General features: G+C 38.4%; 2 protein-coding genes across 5 annotated transcripts in view; one reads left to right on the forward strand and one right to left on the reverse strand.

Annotated features, from left to right (window-relative positions):
- The window catches only part of vgll4b (vestigial-like family member 4b), a 36384-nt gene extending 31623 nt beyond the window's left edge, over nt 1-4761 (forward strand). For all 3 annotated transcript variants that reach the window (XM_027140745.2, XM_027140746.2, XM_027140744.2), the window contains 2 exons: nt 103-217; nt 1545-4761. In XM_027140745.2, the coding sequence (XP_026996546.1) occupies nt 103-217; nt 1545-1789 (360 nt within the window). In that variant the 3' untranslated portion in view covers nt 1790-4761. The remainder of the gene's footprint in view (nt 1-102; nt 218-1544) is intronic.
- atg7 (ATG7 autophagy related 7 homolog (S. cerevisiae)) overlaps nt 4265-21437 on the reverse strand; it is an 87672-nt gene continuing 70499 nt past the window's right edge. For both annotated transcript variants that reach the window (XM_047810579.1, XM_047810578.1), the window contains exon 20: nt 4265-5903. In XM_047810579.1, the coding sequence (XP_047666535.1) occupies nt 5871-5903 (33 nt within the window). In that variant the 3' untranslated portion in view covers nt 4265-5870. The remainder of the gene's footprint in view (nt 5904-21437) is intronic.

Consider the following 21437-nt stretch of genomic DNA (forward strand, 5'->3'; position numbering starts at 1 on the left):
TGAACTGGAAAGGGTTCTGCTTTATAAATGATACATAACAGAACGTTTGTGCTGACATCTGTTATGACTTGACTTTTTTTAATCGATGTATTGTGTATGCAGAATCGTCCCTCTGTGATCACGTGCGCCCCTGCGAACAACCGTAACTGTAACCTCTCTCACTGCACTGTGTCTCACAACGGCTGCTTGCCTTCAAACTACAGGAGACCTTCTAACTGTGAGTGTACTAAAGTCTTCATTATATTCATAACCTGATGGCAAATTGTTTGCTTCACCCAGACATGCAGGTGGTGTTTGTTTAGACATTGCTTTGTTGAATGGGGACGTTAATAAAACAAATACAGCACAAATCCAAACGCATCAAAAGGCCATTAAAAACATCTCAGAAAGAGATTGTGCTTGGCACGGTGTTTACACCAGAATTCTAGATTCCAGTAGACCGAGAGAATGCAAGCGTGGGGTCATGGGAAATAAGGTTTGATTTCTCTGTTGGGAGCCTGCAGTTTTTCTCTGAGCACAGTGTAATTTACTCCAGAAGGGTTTATGTAACCGCAAAGCTTTCCTGTCCTCTTTTTTTGTCATTTTATTAACTTGGCTATCCATCATGTGTGCTCTGACTTCAACAAGGATTTATAAATCATGTTTCTGTTCATCTCTCAGTACATGGACTTGAATTTGAGCAAGTAGCTCCTACTTGGTCGGAAATGACAGATATTCACAATTTTTCACACTTGCCAAAATAACTTGGAGATCAAGAGTACGACTATTTTCCCCTCACAAAATCGACACAGACACCAAGGCCAAGTCCTAAACTCCACAGCAGGTAAAATAGTACGCAACCTGTATGAGCTGTGGCAGGTGGTAATATTTTGATCTAGGTTTTAGTTCACCAGTATGTAGTTTTGAGGTTTTGAGACTTGGTCCATAACAACTGTGATTGATAGACTGTTGTTACTCCTCAGAATATGCAGCAAAATAAGCAGCTGACAGACACTGCAATTCATTACTTTTTTGATGGTTTAGGGACTGAGAATTTTCCATTTTTGCTGGCTGTTTAACTCCTGATGTTTTTTTTAAATAGAAGAAATACAGTATATTACCTGATCCACCACTTTTGCTTTGTAATGCAGAAGCTTAGAATGTGGTATAGTAACTAACTGGAAGGCCAACAAAGCAGTTAAAGCAAACCTCACAATTTTCATCCCCAGGAACCAATAAGGTTCAAGACACACCACACCCTAGCCGAAATGATTAATAGCAAGCAGAAGTGATTATAGAATGTGCCTGTCCTCAAGTTTGTAATTGGAGGAAAACTGGAGAATGCATCATTATTATTTCATCTGTGTTTTAGTATTCAGAAAATTACAAACTGTAAACATCTCATGCCAAAATAAATGGATTGTTTAAACGGTTACATTTAAAATACGAGTGTCTGTAATGATAAGATGTCTAATAAAACTGATGCGGACGCATTTAGTAGAATTATAATTAACTGACTCAATTTCACCTGTGTTAATAAATCTCCATTCTTGTTCCTGCTTTAGCAAACGCAGCGTGTGACCCTGTGATCGAGGAGCATTTCCGTCGCAGTCTGGGGAAAAACTACAGAGAGCCAGAGCCAGTCACCAACTCCGTGTCCATCACCGGATCGGTGGATGATCACTTCACCAAGGCTCTGGGAGAGACCTGGCTCCAAATCAAAGCTAAAGGAGGCTCTACCGGAAGCCCCGACTCCTCACCTAACACTCACATGGTCAACATCAATCACTCGCCATCCCTAGTTTCCTGAAACAGAGGACCAGCTGTGCATCTCGCTCTCCTTCCAATTCGCTTCACTCTCAAGGCGACTGTGCATGATTCAGCTCCTTTTCCGGCAGCGCTAGCATATTAGCCATGTACATAAACTGACATTTCCTTTTGTTACATTTTCTTTCTTTCTTCTTTTCTTTCTTTCTTTCATATATTTAGCTTGGAGGCCCAGAACAAAAGAATTAATAAGCAGGATATGATTTTGGTTTAGAGGACAGTCAGCTAGCATCCTAACCACCTGCCTCAGATACCAAAGAAACCTCTGATGCAAACTCTTGGCCCAGTTTTATTTCTTCACACTTGGCACCACACTTCTGTCTTCTCTCCGGTTGTCTTGCACCACACTGTATATCTGTTCCATCCTCTTAGCTTGTTGGAGTCTAACGTAGACAAACATCTTCTTAAGGGTTATCTCTGAAAGTAGACTTGTAAAAGGAGGCGAGAATTGAAAATTGTGTTTTAATCCAAGTGACCGAATGCAGTTCGGCATAGAAAAGTTTTTCATTTGTTTTTCCCCCTTTCCGAGACAGAGGTGATAATCCTGAGAAGAGGTTGGTTTTAGTGAAACTCCCCCAGCTCACCTTTTCCATACTGCCCTGATTTCATATGGGGATCTGTGACAGAAATTCTTTTGCACTATAACGGCCATAAATTAATTGTTGGAGACTCGTTTCTTGGCCAAAATGTTAAACGACTGCTGACGCAGTGGTGGGTGATATTTGTTTGACGTCATTAATTAGAGCTATGTTTGGGGGACGGCGGAGTCTTGATTATTTTCGTCTCTTTTTTAAGTGGGTGCTGACAACTGGACTGTGTCGAGTTAACTCGTGGGCATTTTCTTCCCCAAGCACTGTGGTTTCAGTAGAGTAGCTAAGGTTTTGTGGGTAAACTATTGCTTAACGGTGCATGAGTTATGTGTTATTTTTAAATAGCTGGTATCTATTATTTTGTAGACATTTCATTCGTAATATTAGTAGCTTTTTCCTCAGATTGTAGTTTATTTTTCAGTAACAATCCTAGATAAACTTACTGCTGGTACAGTTGTACTCCATATTATTATTTTTTATTCAATATACATTTTGCTAAAAGCAGATACAGAGGACAGCCTCCGGACAGGCCATCTATATATTAACAGTGGATGTTTATGATATTAATCGGTGGTACAGGATGCTGTTAGCGTTTGTTTTTTTGTTTTTTTGGCGTGACTGAAACATTCGCGGCTACATAAAGGTCAGCTGAGAGTTGACAATCTGCTGAAAAATATCGAGAGCATTGTTTTGTTTTGTTTTGTTTTTCTGTAAAGTTTTGGCTGCATCTGTTAGTCTGTATTTTTTTTTACATTGTTTATTTAAACACCAAGCCTGTACCAAGGTGAAAGACATTCCTCCCATAGGGAACTTAGTACAGGTTTTGCTTTCAGCTCTCATTTTCTCTCAGCAAAGCTATTAATCAGTATAAAGTTGATGCACAGGCTGAGGCGTCGCTCATCTTAAGCTTGTCCTTACATTCCGTCAGATCCCAGCAAATCCATTCGACGTCAACAGATTTCGGAGAGCTTGCTGCCAGACTGGCGTCTTTACTGATCTCTAAACATCACTTTTATTAAAGAACTCTACAGAGAAGTCTGTTTCACCTTTTACATATGTGAGAACACGATCATTCGCTGCATCGGGCCATCGCCGTGTCCTCCTTGTGCAGGGACAGCGAAGAGGGAAAGACACCAAGTGTACTGAGGTCAATATCCACACATTTCACTACCATTTTACTAGGTAGGAAACTCACTTTCTCTTCTTGACACACATTTACCTTACACACTCTAGGTAAATCACATAAAAACAAACAAATTATATAGGCAACTATAAGACCATCGTTACGCTGTGCGTAATGAATGTACAGAGAAAAAAAATCGTAGGTATTTTTTGAGGAACAATTAATTTGTTAATGATATGTAGCTATTTAATTTGTTTTCCCTGTCCGTTATTGTAATCATGGTTTTTTTTTTTAAGAAAAAAGTTGATCTTTTTCATTTGTAGACTTATCTGTTAAAGGTTTAAAGTGCAGGAACACAGTTATTGTATGAAAACACTGCGTTATAGCCACTTGTGTATTATTTTCTGAAGGCTATTGAGCAGTCTCGACCTAGTGTCGAACACAGGCTTTTTTAGCCGTCTCTGGAGGTAAGCAAACAAAAATCACTAATCATTAAAATGAAATTCATGCTATTGTCAGCTTTAACCCAAACGGTGTCCAAATTGATATCTGAAATTGCTCCTTGAGTTTTGCACTGGAGCTATGAGACTAACGCTAGTTAAAAAAAAGGGGGGGGGAGCTACTGGGCTCTGGTTTAGCACCAAAACTCCAATAAGAGTGATTTTCAAATTTCCACTGTGAAGGAAGTATTGTAAGTTAAAAGTGATGCTGGTTTGTGTTTCAATCAGTTTTATTGCATTCTGCATGCAGGCTTATTGGAAACTGTTTCTGTTTAAGCGGCGTTACTGAGCCACGTCTCTTGAAGTCAGTATCTGATGATTGACACGCAGTGCATACGATGCTAAACTGGTGGCTAAATGCTTCCTTTGTGTTGGCTGTATTAGTCTTGTAGCTCCGGTGTAAAAATAAATTTATGACAATAGTCATGTCATGGTTGATTTTGGGATTCAGAGGAATTGAAATGTTGGGTTCACTGTAATAGGGACTCCACTCTGACTTTACTGTTTGTGTTTAACTGCCATTAAAACCGCAAATCTGAGGAAGATCATGTGCGCTTCCAAAGGAATAAACACTAGAAATGAACATTTGAGCTTTCACTGCTAGTGTATTTCTGAATGGTCTGTAAATCTGTATTATAATCTCATTTTGTGGCCTTGTTTCTCTTTTGAATAAACCAATTGGCAGGCCATTGTTTTGTACTTAAAGTAGCCTTGATGAACAATAAAGAGCTCTTAAACTACACCATGTGACTCTGTTCCTCCTTTAACAACCTTCTCACATGAAGTCGATCAGAATGTGTTTGGTGTCACATTTTTCTCTCTCTGTATGCTTAGTGTTTGTACTACATCTGCTTTAATAAGGTTAGCTAACGGAGATGCTTCTCAGATCAACGCCAGTGTAGCACTGGGATACGACCTCTAGTGCAATAAATCTATTGTCCGATCTGCTGTTATAGAAAATTCATACATGTTCATTTAGACCACACGAAAAAATATCAGCGTGTTTTAAATATCGGTAGTGCAAGTAGCTGTTTACTGACCAACACGATGCTGGAGTCTATACTTGGACGGATGCATGTGTTTAATAGCAAAGGATCTAGGGTTTTCTTTTGTGCTTCAGTTTCAGTAAAGTGACGGAGCCACTTTATCCGACCTGAGTATAAACAGAGCTCAGTCACCTGTGTGTAAAGTAACACAGCATGTGAAACCCCAGTGACGGAGCTGGTACTGTTATTAAGGTGGGAGGACGAGTATCCACAGAAAGCTCACAGAAGAAATGAAACAGAAACTCTTTTTGTTTGTTTTGTAATGATAAAGTATTTCTGATTATGTTTAGATTTTAAAATAGACACACGGTTTATTTTCACTTAAATCCCAATTCAACTGAGCACAATAAATGTGACTAATGACTGCTTCATGTACATCTGAGCTTCCCCCATCATCACGTTACCTTCACACAGATATTTACCACTACAGGATAATATTTTTTGACCGTTTTTATTTAAGGAATTTTTACATGTAAACACCGTCATTACAATGAGTCTGTTTAGAGACACAGATATGATATATCTTTACATATAATTGGACATGATATTTATTAGCTGTTCATGACAGACAGTAAGGATTTTGACATTTGACTTTTAGTAATGAAACAATAAAAGGCTTTATTTTTGTTGTGGACAGCAGGACTGTATCTGTAACTCATGTAAACAGAAGTGCTGTGTTTCTTAATCAGTGAGTGCTGGAACCACGTCACCAGAGGAATGTGTGTTGATCATCGGAGTGGTTTTTCAGCAGTCATGTAGGCTGGTCGAGGTGTCCGGTGCTGACCTGTGTCATGTTCATCCATCTTTAAATACTTTCATCATCACTCATGTCCCAAATCTGGAACACAAAGCAGAAAGAAGTTGCTGTTGATAGTAAATCATCGATGAGAGAAGGCAGCCTGTTAAGAAGCTTATGTTTACTGAAATACTATGATCAGTGGTAAATCTGTCATCATTCATTTTTTTCAATTTACAGTCAAAGTTGTGGAAAGTAAACAAAAAATAAAACAAATTAAGTTTACGGGTCCAGTAAAGAGGAGCTAGAGGGCGGAGCTTGCGATAATCATAACTACTGATTGGTCACACACAGAATGAATAGCCAACATACTTTACACTGCAATTTTTGAGAAAGTGAACAAAGCAAATGTGAAAAGACAAGCAATGATGTAGAACTGGCAGCAGCTAAACAGTCAATTGCTAAATTATGAAAACAGGTTTGTCTTTCACGCATCTCTAATTATTGTTTGAAAGATGAGGATTTATATTGTGTGTGTGTGTGTGTGTGTGTGTGTGTGTGTGTGTGTGTGTGTGTGTGAATTAGCGGTTTGTCTTTGTGTCAGACTTGAGAGCAAACTGCAGCTGTTGTGTGCAGTAGGAGTTTGGAGAAGCTGGGTGTGGGATTGATGTGTGGCTGCTTTTGTAAAAGGACATTTTTTTTCCTCCTACAGCACACCTGGCTGTCAAAAGCTGCTGAGTGTCATTGACATGGTAATAAATGCCGACCAAAAAAACCCCTGACACACAACACAAAAACCACACACAAACACACAACACAAGCAGAGCACACTGGCTCAGAGCAGAGCGAGCACTTTGAAGTTCCAGCCAAAGTCAGAAAATAAAGAACTTCACAGATAAGTGTGTGAGAGAGAAAGAGGAGAGGGAGAAAAAGACGGTCTGTGCTGATTTTTTTTACTGCAGGAAGTGATAGAGACCTGTGACTAAACACACACAAAACTGACTGCACACTTTTGTGTCAAAAACACTGCTGCCACACTGATGCTAGGAAATTCCACACATTCCTGCTCCAGAAACACTCAGCGTAGTCTGGATCAGACTGCAATGGTATCCGTGCTGACACACACACACTCTCTCACACACACACACACACACACACACACACACACACACACACACACACACACACACACACACACACACACACACACAAGCTGGCTGTAACAACAGGCCTAAGGCTCAGACTTGAGTCCTATGAAGCACTCCACTGTGAGCAGTGTGTAATAATCAACTTTACACCACAGCGCTGTTGAATTCTCCATTCCGATTGGTCAGATATTGTTGATTCTGATTTTTTTCTAATACCAGCAGCTCTGACCCCGGTGCTTACTCACAGGCTTAAATCACATTTTTTGTGCTATCATATAAAAAGGTTGTTGGTACGGTGAAGTTTTCTGTGAGGAGATGACTTTACTAGTCTCCAGTGTCAGTGCTTCAGAAAAGTCAGAGGTCAAACTTTAAGGGTTTTGTTTTTCTCAGCAACATGGTAGTGTATTGTTATATATTATTATACATACTCCTCTGCTGTAATTGTGACCCAATAACCCTGAGATAACACTTTAACATAACATCACTATAATAGTTTATCTAGCTAGCTTGGTTGTGAAGTCACAGGTCTCGGTGTAGCACACTGAGGAAAGTGCTATTTACCCTCTTCCACAGACGTGAGCACACAGACGCTATGACTGCGGAGTCGTTCTGATTGAGAGGCTTTTCTGTCCCTCACAACCAGGCAACGCTGCATTTTGTTTTTTGGAACACTGTAGCGCTGACAAGATGTAAACTCGGGTTGCACCATCAGTATACACCCTGGCTGGGACACGTCATCTCCATCACAGGGCAACATGCGAGCTATATTCCCCTGAGACAGGGAATAAACCATGGACTGTGAGCTGTGAGGCAGAAATTCTACCCCGTTTGCTGTAAAAATATCCTCCACACTTCTGGGAAGGCTTTTCAGATTCAAAAGAGAACACATCCTCTGGGTGACACCGGATAGAAATCTTCTTTAACTGTGTACTATTTGGTCAAATATGGTGTATTCGTCCATTTTGTTAAAGTTATCAACTGTTCACTGGAGTCCCAAACTGTTAGAAACTGCAGTCCTAAAACTAGCATGGTCACTGTAGCCCAAAGCCATCTCTATGTGGTTCCATCTCACTTACGCTACAGATGAACCATTTTTTGGTAAAATGTATAGAATGAAAATATAATTTTCCTGTTTGAGGCTTAGCGATGTCTACAACTAACCCTCAGAAAGCACGAGCCACCATTCAGAGGTTAGATTAGTGTTAGATTAGTGCTCAGAATGTGACACATGGACAGCTCTTACAGTAAAGCTGCTTGCTGTGTGGCCTCTCGGCTTCTTCTCCTCATTGTGGTGGTGAGATCACATCTCTCACTTCATTCCTGGAAGAATAGACTTATGCAGACTGTAATTAGGTTCTCTCTCTCTCTCTCTCTCTCTCTCTCTCTCTCTCTCTCTCTCTCTCTCTCTCTCACAGGGCAGTAATTGGATATGATAAATATGGTGAGGTGTACAGGTATCCAGGATGATCCATTACAGGTGTGTATTGTGTGTGTGGCGTATTTTTGATTCTGATTGCTCAGAAGGTGGTGACTGATGTTCTATAACAGCAGCTCTGACAGCAGCTCCAGCAGGTTCGTAATAACACACCAGGTCTATTGTGTTATCATTTCTATAGTAACAAACTTCTACACAGGGACTTCTGCTGCAAACGCTTCCAATAAACAGGTGAAAAAATGGGTGGAACTGTTGATACGGTAATTGTTGGAGGAAGTCTCCGGTGTAAGAACTCCGTACCAAGGAACAAAAACTGTTCGTTGAGTTTTTCTTCTTCTTTTTTTCTTCTTCTCAGGCAATCTGTAATTTTGTCTGTTTATTTTTGTCTTTTTCTTCAAGAAAGAAAAAAGTCTGCTTATAACAGAAAAAGAGGAAGTAACTTTGGTCGAAGACATTTTACAATATTAAACTCACTCATTTCACTCACTCATTTTCTACCGCTTATCCGAACTACTCGGGTCACAGGGAGCATTGTGCCTATCTCGGGCGGCATCGGGCATGGCGGAGGCGGGAATCGAACCCCGGCCTTGGAGGTGTGAGGCGAACGTGCTACCCACTAAGCCACCGTGCCCTCCACAATATTAAACTGAATATGAAATATAAACAGGTAAAAAGGATGATGTTCTTCTTTCATTCATTCATTTTCTACCGCTTATCCGAACTACCTCGGGTCACTGGGAGCCAGCCGTCATCGGGCATCAATTCAGGATACACCCTGGACAGAGTGCCAACCCATCACAGGGCACACACACTCACACACTACGGACAATTTTCCAGAGATGCCAATCAACCTACCATGCATGTCTTTGGACCGGGGGAGGAAACCGGAGTACCCGGAGGATACCCCCGAGGCACGGGGAGAACATGCAAACTCCACACACACAAGGTGGAGGCGGGAATCGAACCCCCAACCCTGGTGGTGTGAGGCGAACATGCTAACCACTAAGCCACCGTGTCCCCATGTTGTTATTAATTATATAATTAATCAATTAAATACTTAATTAATTGCTTTTCAATAGCAACTATAAATTGATAGCAATTTAATAGCTATTAAAGTAAGTTGAGTTTATTCGAATTATTATTATTATTATTTTACCTCCGAAAAAGTTAGTGTATGTGAGCTGTGTAGCTGCTGATATCAGGTACACACTTTTCAGGAAGAATTGATGTGGGTTGAAGTTTTTCATTCATTTCTGCACAAAACCCGAGGGAGTCGTTTATATAAATATCAAAAACAGTGTTAAAGTCTGTCTATAAAGATCTATATATCTACAGATTTATCTATAATTATCTATAACATTTAATTGTTTACTTGCGTTGGAAATTGAATATTTTCATTTCTATTGACACTAAGGTGTTAATCATATCAATTTATATCTATGAAGAAAACTCAGGAACGTAAAAAGAACTTTCCTGATATTATAATATAGCGTCACAGGGTCATTGGCAGCTTGGTGGTACTGGGGCATGAACCCCTGACCTTCTGATCAGCCTTAACCCGTGAGCCACCACTCTTATTAGGCTGTAATGTAATGAGTAATGATGTAATGAGCTGCAGACTCAGTAAGCTGAACATTAACATTTGGTGTATTGGGGTCGTGATGGATGTGACTAGACGCCACCATCCAGACTTTTATGCAACCAGACATTTAAAAGTTTTGGTTGAATAGCTCAGCTCTACATGTTGCTGCTTTGGCACATTGCTACAGTATCTGTGTGTGTAAACTGTGCATAAGAACAGAAGCTAGCACTTTGAGTTCAAGTTAAACAACAAAACTGAGAAGAACATCACCAGAACAGATCATCAAAGTGACAAAGGAAGGGATTTATTTTTTTTTTAACGTGTGTTAATGTGTGAGAAGCAGACGGTGTAGTGGTTGTGATAAAACTGAACAAGCCATTAGGAGTTCACCAAATGGAACATTAATTTCAAATAATAGCCCACAGAAATGAGATGAAGAAAAGCTCATTTGCATGGATGAAGAAAATCTCTGCTTTTATTATATATTTTCGATGTAATGACACACTGCGGAACACGCTGTGCTTTATTCTGGGTTATAAAATAATTACTGATAGGAAATGTACAATACGGCTGAGACTTTCTCCATTCTGTACAGCCAGTGGTGAGTAATGTGATGTGCTAACACTAATGGTACACTTAGAAGATAACACTGATTTCCATTATGATTTAACATGTGCGCTCCACATTTACACCTGAAGGTTTATGAGCATGAACACAGGAGCAGTCCAAAGACTGGAATCAAAAGGAAATGGTCAACAAATGACCAAGCATTTTAAACCATTATCAGAAGCGCTGCCCATTTTCCCTCTTCTAATGACCATAGAATTCATGATTATTCCACTGTAGAGAATAGATTAATACAGAAAAATAAACTACGACATATTTTGCTTTATGTCTGATGAATAACTGACATCATTACTGACATCGTTAAAGACACATTAGCCACCCAATCCGCAAATTGTAGATGCAGCACCATATATAAAAAAAAATGATTACAATAAAGTAAATATATGCAATTCATTGTAAAATAATAATTAATTAAGATTGTTCATGTATCGCGGTATTTTGGACCTCGGTCCATTGCTAGTTTGTTAAAGTTTAAAAAAGCGTTGTCGTAGATTTCCGTTAATCAGCTTAAAAGTCATTAACACCTTTAATGGCCGAAAATGCATAATGCATAATGTAATGTAATTAATGCATAATAATCATAATGCAATGTACTATAGCAGATTCAGAGGTCTTATTATCATCAAATTGTTGCCTTCTGAACTGAATTTGTAATTTATTACAGATAGAGTTGTATCATTACTTTTTCAAGATTTTACATCATATCCTATTGTGTGAAAATCTGAGATTTACATCCATAGCAATTAGGTTGCTATATACACTGACAAACCTCTTTATTATAAACACATTCATGCAACTAAGCAATCAGCCAATCATCTGGCAGCAGCATCGTAATATATGTAACATCCGAATCAGGACTGATGATTTAGTTCATAGTAAAGAAACATTTTGTTGAGAAAGCTCAAAGGAAAATGGCCAGACTACTTTTGAGCTGACATGTTGGTTACTATGGTAACTCAAATAACCACTCTTTGCAACCGGGATGAGCAGAAAAAAAATCACAATGGACAAAACACTGAGCCTTGAGTCAGACAAGCTACAACAGCAGAAGACCACACTGGGTTCAGACAAGACAGGAGTCTGATGCTACAGTGGGTACAAACCATGTGCAGTCACACATGTGCAAGTCACAAGTACTGTAAGTCTCAAGTCATGAATATCAAGTCAAAGTCAAGTCGAGTCTTTTTTTTAATATTTGTCAAGCAAGTCTCAAATCTCAAATTTGCGACTTAAGTCTTACTCGAGTCGAGTCCCCCATTTCTGAATCATTTAACTCAAGTACGAGTCAAGTCATGAATGTCAAGTCAAATTCAAGTTGAGTCCTTTTTAATATTTGTCAAGCAAGTCTCAATTTTGCGACTTAAGTCTGACTCGAGTCATGTCATATGACTCCAGTCCCCCATCTCTGGTACAAACTCACCCAAACTAGAGAGCTGAATATTCATCTGCCTTGAGTTTTGAAATGGAAAACAATTACATACAGCTGAATTTTGCAAAAAAAAAAAAAAAAAAAAAGACCAGCTGACGAAGTTTCTGAAGTTAAAACAGAAAACACACAAAAAATCCCTTCTGTTTAAAGAATGTTCAACGTAATAAAAAACAGACGTGTTATTTTAACACAATTTGACAATGTCATGTCAAGATAAGTTGCCTGCAGGCTGATATTTAATTACAGCTGTATCTGTGGCACTGCCTCAAACTGCCACACCATAGCAAGGCTTTGGACTAGAAGTTCACACTGGACTGATTTTTAATCTCACTGAAAGCTCTATTGACCAATCCCACCTGCTCCCACTGAAAGTTTGATCAAATCCCTTAACAAGCAAGAGAGGGGAGCATCACTGATCAAAGGCGGGTGGGTTGGAAAACGTAGCATTCATTTATTTGAGGAAACTATCCTGAGTTCCAAAATAGGCATTTTGAGAGCTTTCCATTCAGATGGCTAAGATGCTATCTTGGTAGCACGTAAATGCCGCTTATGGAGTTCCAGGTTCCATCTACTGTGTAAGATTTAAGATTATGCATGGACAAAATGTGATTGAGTTAAAAACGAAAGGACAGAAATAGTAAGAAAGAAACAGAGGTAATAGAATATAATGTGCAATATGTTTACGTTACATGTAGTAGCATGAATATGCTAATTGTAGTAACAGTATAGAACTTGCAAACATTCTGTACTGTTACTGCATGTAACGAATAAGTGATTATAGACACATAATCAGTCGAAGTCTAATGCAGACTGTCTTCTACTCTAAATGCTGACAGTCGTCTGCTACAATTACACACCAGGCGGCAAAACTGCAAATTGGATGCATTCTCAATGGCTTACACATGCCTAGGGACACAAACAATTCATGCATTATCCCGACTGCATGCCAACTGCGGAGGCTTAACTCCCATCTGCTTTGCATACTTGGAAATAAAAAACAGTGTGAAAATGAACCCTCTGCCTTTTATCACTAAGTCGCTGTAAACATGGAGATTTTAATGACTCAAAGACCACACAAGCTGCAATTAGACCTGAGTTTGCAAGCCTTTTGCAAATAAAGCATTTCTCTTTGATGCCATAGACGAGCGAAGGCTTTAAAAGGTTTGTCACCAAACAATTAAAGGCCCAGATTATATGAAGTAAAACTGATTAGTTGTTGATCCCATTTCAACTGAATGTGTAGCACTGCTTCAAACAAATCACATTTCGTGCCAAGTTAAACCGAGTCTAATCACCGAACTGATGCCTCAATTATCCTCCTTCCACAAACCGATTGGCCATTAAATAGGAACTTTGTAGAGATGGAAAATGTTTGAGGTGATGCATAAGGAAACATAAATTTAATTCGGTTTGCTTTGATTTCAAAGCTGATTAGTACAAAACGTATTAAAATCCCACATCAAAGCTCTGCTAAAATGATAAATGATGAGATGAACTCATGGCAGAAACTTAGTTGCTCGGATAAATACGTAACTAGTTAAAAAAATTGAATGTATCCAAGAACAAAATGCTCTTTTACACATATTATGTCAGTTGCCAAGGCTAAATCAGATGGATACTGGCTAATTTTGATTTGTTCACCATTTCCTTCGGTTTGTTTCATTACTGCACATAAATAAACAAAACTAAATAATTGGAAAGACAGAAAGATGCTAAAAAGGAGTGTCAGTGTATCCCTGTAGTGATCTTTCCAGTCCTCATGTGAATGCTGTTGCTAATGAGTTTGTAAGCGTTGTTAGTGATTGCACACAGACAAGAATTTATTCAGGTCATTCCAGCAGGACTTGAGGTTTATCTGGGTCTCAAAGATCTATATGGGACTAGCGTTTAGCACGAAGTCTTACCCACTGTTAGTTCAGTAATGCTGCAAAAGCCTTTATCAGATTTATTTAAGTGCCTATCCCTGCAGGTACTCTTAAACAACTGGTTCATTACAAGATCATCCAATCCCTTAGAAATGCCATAAATGTCTTCAAATGTTGCTGTAATGGTCTGTATGCCTGCTCATTTATGCAGTTATCTAATCGGCCAATCATGTAGCATCAGCACAAGGAATTATATCCAAGTCAATGCAAGTGTTTTATATCAAACATGAGAATGTGTTTCTCTATGACTTTAGCTGTAACACAGAATTTGGTGCCAGATGGGCTGGTTTGAGTATTTCAGAAACTGCTGATCTCTCTGGATTTTCACACACAAGTCTGTAGAGTTTACCCAGAATGATTTTATGCATTGTGCTGCTGCCACGTGATTGGCTGATAAGGCAACTGCATAAATGAGCAGATGTTCCAAATAACATGGACGGTGATTATAGCTACAATTCATTGTGAATAAGTTCTTACTTATAGAAAGTGCTGAAAAGCACCAGGATTGTTTCTGACAGAGAAAGCCATATTTGCTCATGAACTATCGCGAGTAACGGTGAACTTTATTCCTTGATGGCATATTCCCAGGATTAATTAAAGGATACACCTCTGACATTTCACTTTGTTCTTCATTTGTCATGAGAGGTAGCATGCTGAGCTCGGCTAGGGACATGCAGTCCTTTTGGAGAGTTACTCTCTGAGGGGCGAGTGGAGGAATGGCATGAAAAGACAAATGGACTTCCTGAGGCAATGGATGTCAAGGTGTTCTGAATAAAGTTTCTGTATAATTTTATCAGCATGGATTTTTAGTGGTGTAGGGATCTCCAATCTGGGTCAGGATAATAGCTCAGGAAACTGACAGGCATGGATTCCTCCTGAGAATATGTAAATATAGCAATATATTTTAGGGATAAACACAGTATTAACAAGAAGAGCAAGAGCATGAAAAAAGAGCCAGGATTAGAAAGCGTCCTGAGGTTGTGGAGGTCGTTATTAATGATGTTATATCACCGTGTTTGCAGTGCGAGACATCTTTATTAAGAATACAGTGAAATACAAGACTTCCAGTGTTCATATTCTTCACTCCCACTATGCACTCTATTGGCGTTCTTCAAATCAATCGCTGCGCCTTTATTAAAGCCAGTGCTGGAGTCGGTGCTGGTTCAGTGATTACGGTTAACCTGGCTCTGCTAATATACAGCTGTGAGACTCTGAGTAAAAGCCTCTGCCAAATAAATAAATATAAATATAAATGATTCAAACAAGTTCTCTTGTTCCACTAGACCACAAAACCCACCTGGCAGCACTTATCTGCTTATCAGTTTAAATCAACTGCTCCCAGTCAGGAGCTGTCGAGTGCATTAGAGGTTTTACACTTACTGTGAAGCAATGCAACATGGTACAACATCCTAAATTCTGTCGAAACCTTGCGGCTGCATATGATGCTGCACTTACAGATGACAAATGACATTTTGTTTTTAATAAAATGCTGCCTCAAACAGCTGTCTCATGTCAGGCGGTGAGGTGTAAGAAGATAACATATCAAGATCCGCTGGCTAGCGTGGAGAAGGGAAATTGTTGGGTTTTCCCCTTGGCTCTGTTCTGCAGCGCCTCCTCCAGCTGCTTCCCTTCTACATCTCCAAAAGCCATTTCACATCTCCACACTCCCTCAGGAGCATGAGTCACACTCCAAGACAACACCAAACCATAAACGCTAAGCACACACACACTCAAAACTTTGAAACAAAAGCCAGGTCCAGTGAGCTTTGAACAGATCCACTGCTACACCTTCATAAGACTTCTTAAGCATGGTTCATTTGGTACATAATCATACTTGGAACATAATCATAGACACTCAAAAACAATAAAATAAGAGTAGAAACACAGCATTGGTGCATAATCAAGGTCAGATTTTCTGTTACACCAGAACCAAAACAAGAGTGATTTATTCACTTGCACTGCATTAAGTCATTTCTCTTTCCTCATTCACTGCCTTCATGTAGGGCAAATTCACATAAACACCAACTATCAAGCAAAATGCTTTAGCAGAAGGGAAACTGAGCGAGGTTCTCCTCTTGGGTGTGGTGGCCAAGCTAAAGGGATAGCAACAACATCTGCGGTTTTCTCTCTGTATGGACGGATGCTTCAATCCTCCTGCTCTCCCTCCCTTAGCGACACACTTCCTGTTTCACATATCAAGAAAAACAGTTCGGTGCAATTCGTGGACCCACAGCTTCCGGACTGAACTTCACTTTCCACCACAACAAAAAAGTTTGTGTTTAGAGTGTCGTGATTTGTTCAACAAGCACACACTGACAGGCTTTCAGAAGTTGTAAAGCTGTGTTCAAAAGCTTGTATGCCATAATGCTAATGCAAATCTGACTAAAATAATAGAAAGATAAAATGCTACGATGAACAGATGAAAGCAAAAAAATTCAGGCTGATACGACCTGGAATCAGAGGATCACAGACACCATCGCCTGCTGTAGATTTTTATCCACACTTATCTACATCATCTTATTCATTCTTTACAAACAAAACAAACCTTTGATTTTATTATAGTTTATAAATCAACGCTATAATCAACATCCTAATAATATAGAATTATCCACTACACATTTTCAAAGGCAAAATATCCAGGAATACTGATGTTTAAGAACAACTGGTCATTTCCTGTGACAAAAATAAAGTTGCATGATGACATTTAGCGTCATTGTCATTGTTGGCATAAAACGTTACCGTCGGAAGACCTGTTTAATGTATTTTGAAATGGATAAGGAAATGGCACTGGAAACTGTGACATCACTGCCATAACAAATAAAACTCAATCAAGAGCAATGTGAACATTTAATGATCATTAGTAATGCTGTTTTATAAATATATATATATTTATATATATATATATATATATATATATATATATATATATACACACACACACACACACACACACCCACACACACACACACACACACACACACACACATACATATGTATATATATGTGTGTGTGTATATATATATATATATATATATATATATATATATATATATATATATATATATATATATATATATATATATATATATATACACACACACACACACACACATATACACATATATACATATAAATATATTATCAAAAAGCACAAATCCAAGTCATTAAAGAAATACCTTCTTTAAAGGAATGGAGTCAAGCTCAAAATCCTTTCAAACACACGAGGAATGACCTGAATACAATTCTGCGCAGAAGATCCCTTTGCGATTTGATTTAAATGGAGAGTTTTGTAAGGACGGCATGATGTGGTCTCTTACTTAAAAGACTACGTGCTGTATTACAAGCAAGAGTTGCTTTAACAGACTATAAGAGATGTGCAAGCAGGTTATAGTTGTTATTCTTTTTTTTTTCAGTTTTTAAAATGTTTCTATTTGGATTTCCACTTGACATTTGATGGTTGCTATATCACATTAAAGGTGGAAAAATGATCTCATGTGATATCTTGGTTTCATTTCTTAAATCAGCAAAAAAAAAAAAAAAAAAAATCATCTTAACAGGGGTGTGTTTTCTTTTCACATCCACTGTTAATGTTGCAATTTGATACTGGATGCAGAATATTCGATCTTACTGTATCAGTAGACATAGATGAGATAGCAACTAATTTATACATATTTTTTTTAGTTCTAATCTTATTTCTCTGTATGTTAATGCTAATGTCTGTCTGTCTGTCTGTCTGTCTGTCTGTCTGTCTGTCTGTCTGTCTGTCTGTCTGTCTGTCTGTCTGTCTGTCAATCTGGCAGATAAAAAGATGGACATGTTTTCTAGGAAGAGAAGAAGGAATTTTGTAAATTCTGTCTCGTTAATAAAAGAAAAAATATGTATTGTAAGTTGTATTTCCTGCAGTAATGGAGCAGCTTAATTTACTTAATTTACTATGTTAGGAGTGTTAAGACATATGTACTTCACATAGCTACATTTCACTGAATTGCTATGAAGCAACAAAAACATCCAGGTCTTTGATGTTGAACTGGGATGTGGTAGCTCAGTTAAGGTGTTGGACAACTGATCGGAAAGTCATGGGTTCGAATCCCAAGTCCACCAAGCTGCCACTGTTGAGCAAGGCCCTTAACCCTCAATTGCTCTGTTGTATAAATTGAAATAAAAATGTAAGTCACTCTGGATAAGGGTGTCTGCTAAATGCCACGAAATGCAAATGAACTCCTAGCACCTTTTAGAAGACATTATTATGTCCAATAGTCCATATCTGTATGTTTAAGCCCCTAAGGTGAAGAACAGAGAAGTCTCCTATTAGAAGGAACGTGTCTGAACATGTACACACATACTCCAGGTCCTCACACCCAGGCTGTGTAGGAACTCTGTCAAGCTATGGTTTATGAATAAAGTGTAAGAAGAGCCTTCCATGTTTGATATACAATCTCTAACTGTTGACTTGAAGCTAGGGGCTGTAGGAGCAAATCAAACACAAGAAAGGACAAGTCCTTCAAAAGGGCACAAGCTAGCACAAACCTGTCCTTTTTTTTTAATTATACGTATGAGTCGCATCCAGCTGATGTGTGGTTTAGGCTGAAATCAAAGCTCAACCACAAGACCTCTTTAAAGGCTTGGGTTTAGGGACAGAAATCTTTTAATGATGATAACTGGAAGGCTTCCAAAGACAAGGGCAAATCACTTGAAACAAGAGAGCGGCTTATCACGGATCAAACATGAGCCCTGGTTCTGAGCAGCTGGGAGCTGGCCTAACCGCAGACGGTGAACTGATCTTACTCTTAAGACTGTCACTTGGCCATGATCTTTGAACAGATAGTTTAATGTATGTTGCTCTTGTGGCGAAGAGCAAACCACAGACAACAAAAGCCTCAGTCAGCACCCACAACAAAGTGTCAGGAGTGCATATAGGAACAGGAATATTTACTACAATCCATCACCACAGAGCTACTACTGCTGTTTCAACACCATGTTATCAGTAAAGTCACGCTGAGCCCCTGTTTTGATCTTCAATACAATGCCTATATCCTTCAATCCAAAAATACAGCAGCAATTTCAAAAACACAACAAGCCAAAAATCGCACACCAAACCAAAAAAAAAAAAAAAACATAACACCAAAAACCCCAACAGCAAAGCAAAAAATACAACAACAAAAAATATCATCCCAACACGCAACACCAAAGCTAAAAATGCCAGCGCAATTCAGACAACACACAAACAAAGCCAGATAAACAAAAGGTAAAACAAGTTTAAATTCAGAAATATGACAACAAAGACAAAACACAGCATAATTGCACAAATTATCTCACATTTAATTTTTTTTTTACATGCTTATGAATATTCACTGCAGTGTTCTTGATTTGACTGTTTTAGGGTTTTAGCTGTGCAGTTTTAACATTTGCATTTTTTGTATTTGTTGTGGTGTTCTTGGTTTTGCTATGGTGCATGTATATTTTCTGTGGTGTATTTACATTTGCTGTGGTGTTTTTAAATTTGCTCTAATGTATTTACATTTGCTGTGGTGTTTGTACATTTGCTGTGGTGTATTTACATTTGCAGTGGTGTTTGTACTGTTGCTGTGGTGTATTTACATTTACCACGGTGTTTGTAGTTTTGCTGTGGTGTTTGTAGTTTTGCTGTAGTGTTTGAACATTTGCTATGGTGTATTTATACAGTAATTGCTATGGTGTATTTATAATTGCTGTGGTGTTTGTAGTTTTGCTATTACAATTACATTTTTTAAGTACTTTCAAATCTGTAACATACTTTGCTTTGTAAAGAACAGTTACACAGTACGCTAATCATTATATATGAATGCAAATGTTCACAACACATGCAAATTCTGACCTTAGCAGAATATAATAAAAACAAATGCTTATAATCTCAACCGATTATAAAGCTGCTTATACACACAGCTATTGAAACAGCTTAAATGCTGAAAATACATACACATATCTTTGCCATCTACCACAAGCCATGCTTTGTTTATTTTCTTCCCTTCTAAACCAGATTTTTCAGTTTCTTTTATGAATCTCAACAAAGCAACAAAGTCAAAGCCCTGCAGCTAAAACTGTAAGTGCCTACCATATGTTTTAATAAACCATAAGACGCATGAACACAGACACAGGAATAGACATGCAGGAAGTTTTTCACTATAAGAACAGTGGGTTATTACTTAGAAATTAAAGAAATGAAAAATGAAGTGTATCCTTACATTTGTATTGTTGATATGCTGTATCTATAAATTCAAGATGATTGCAGTGATAGATTACAGTGTCCCATATGACACAATAACAAGTGCTTGAAATACTGAACAACTCGACACAGCACTTTGAGGAAAGTGTGTGATGATTTAAGCATTAGGTACAAAGTTGTGTAGTGTCTTGGCTGGTCAACTTTTGGTATAAGGAGAAAACTATGTTTTTACATCTAAACAAACAGCATTTTACCTACATATTTTAAATAGGGTGACAAATGTAAAAAATAAAGCAGACTAGTCACGTAAAGTATAAAAATCCCAAAGGTTAAAGAAATAAGAAAAGTTAGAATGAGGTTACATCTTGCAACACCTCTAGAGGATGGAAAATCTGAACATGGGGAAGGTCCTATCTCTCTATCCCATGTGTCGGGTGAACAATCGTGGGATGATAAGAGCAATCTCCCCAAAGGGCTCCAAAGAGGATCAGAGCACAGCCCAACAGCCCTGCAGTCAGTACTACCCCAGCTGGGGCCTCAAGAACTGATAAAACACTGGACGTGCACCAGCACAGCTCTGTATGGCCAACTTTTGTACTCTTACACACACCCATCCTCTCCCTCTTGTGAACTGGTTCACATCTCCGTCACACGCATTAAACTCGAGTCCAGATCCGATCGTTATCTCTGCGGTGCGATTCACAGTGGTTAATTATGTCCAGGGGCACAGAGCTGTGTTTAACATTTGGGCAGAACGTGATGTACTAAAATACTTGTTTAAAGTGACTCAATAGCCACAAAGTGTTTCGCTACAAAATGCCAAAAGTCCAAACAAAAATATTAAAGAGATTCAAAGCTAAGGGGAGAAAAAATATCTGGAGATTATCAAAGCTCATGTAGTGGCACCTGGTATATAATGCACTAATTTTCCTGCCTGGACAGGATCAGGACAAATCTTGTGCTAGGTTAGTATTACTGCTTTAATAAAAACCAAGACTTGGAAACAGATTTTATTCCTAGCAATTAAGAATTAAATATGAAATGTACGGCTTGCAAGTCATTATCCTTTTTATAACATTATTTTAATAACAATAACTCTGGTGGGAAGGGGCTGATTTGATGATGCTGTTTTGTACTGAATTAAATTAAAACTATTTACCTTTGCACCCATTAAATATAAGAATCACTGAAGCATCATGGAATTTAAAGCAATGCTATTGTTTTACTGTCAGGTTTCGATTGTATTCTTATTTTTTGTTGGCAAACTTATAATTTTATATATATCATG

The sequence above is a fragment of the Tachysurus fulvidraco genome, chromosome 2, assembly GCF_022655615.1.
Source record: "Tachysurus fulvidraco isolate hzauxx_2018 chromosome 2, HZAU_PFXX_2.0, whole genome shotgun sequence".
In the NCBI taxonomy this organism is placed as follows: domain Eukaryota; kingdom Metazoa; phylum Chordata; class Actinopteri; order Siluriformes; family Bagridae; genus Tachysurus; species Tachysurus fulvidraco.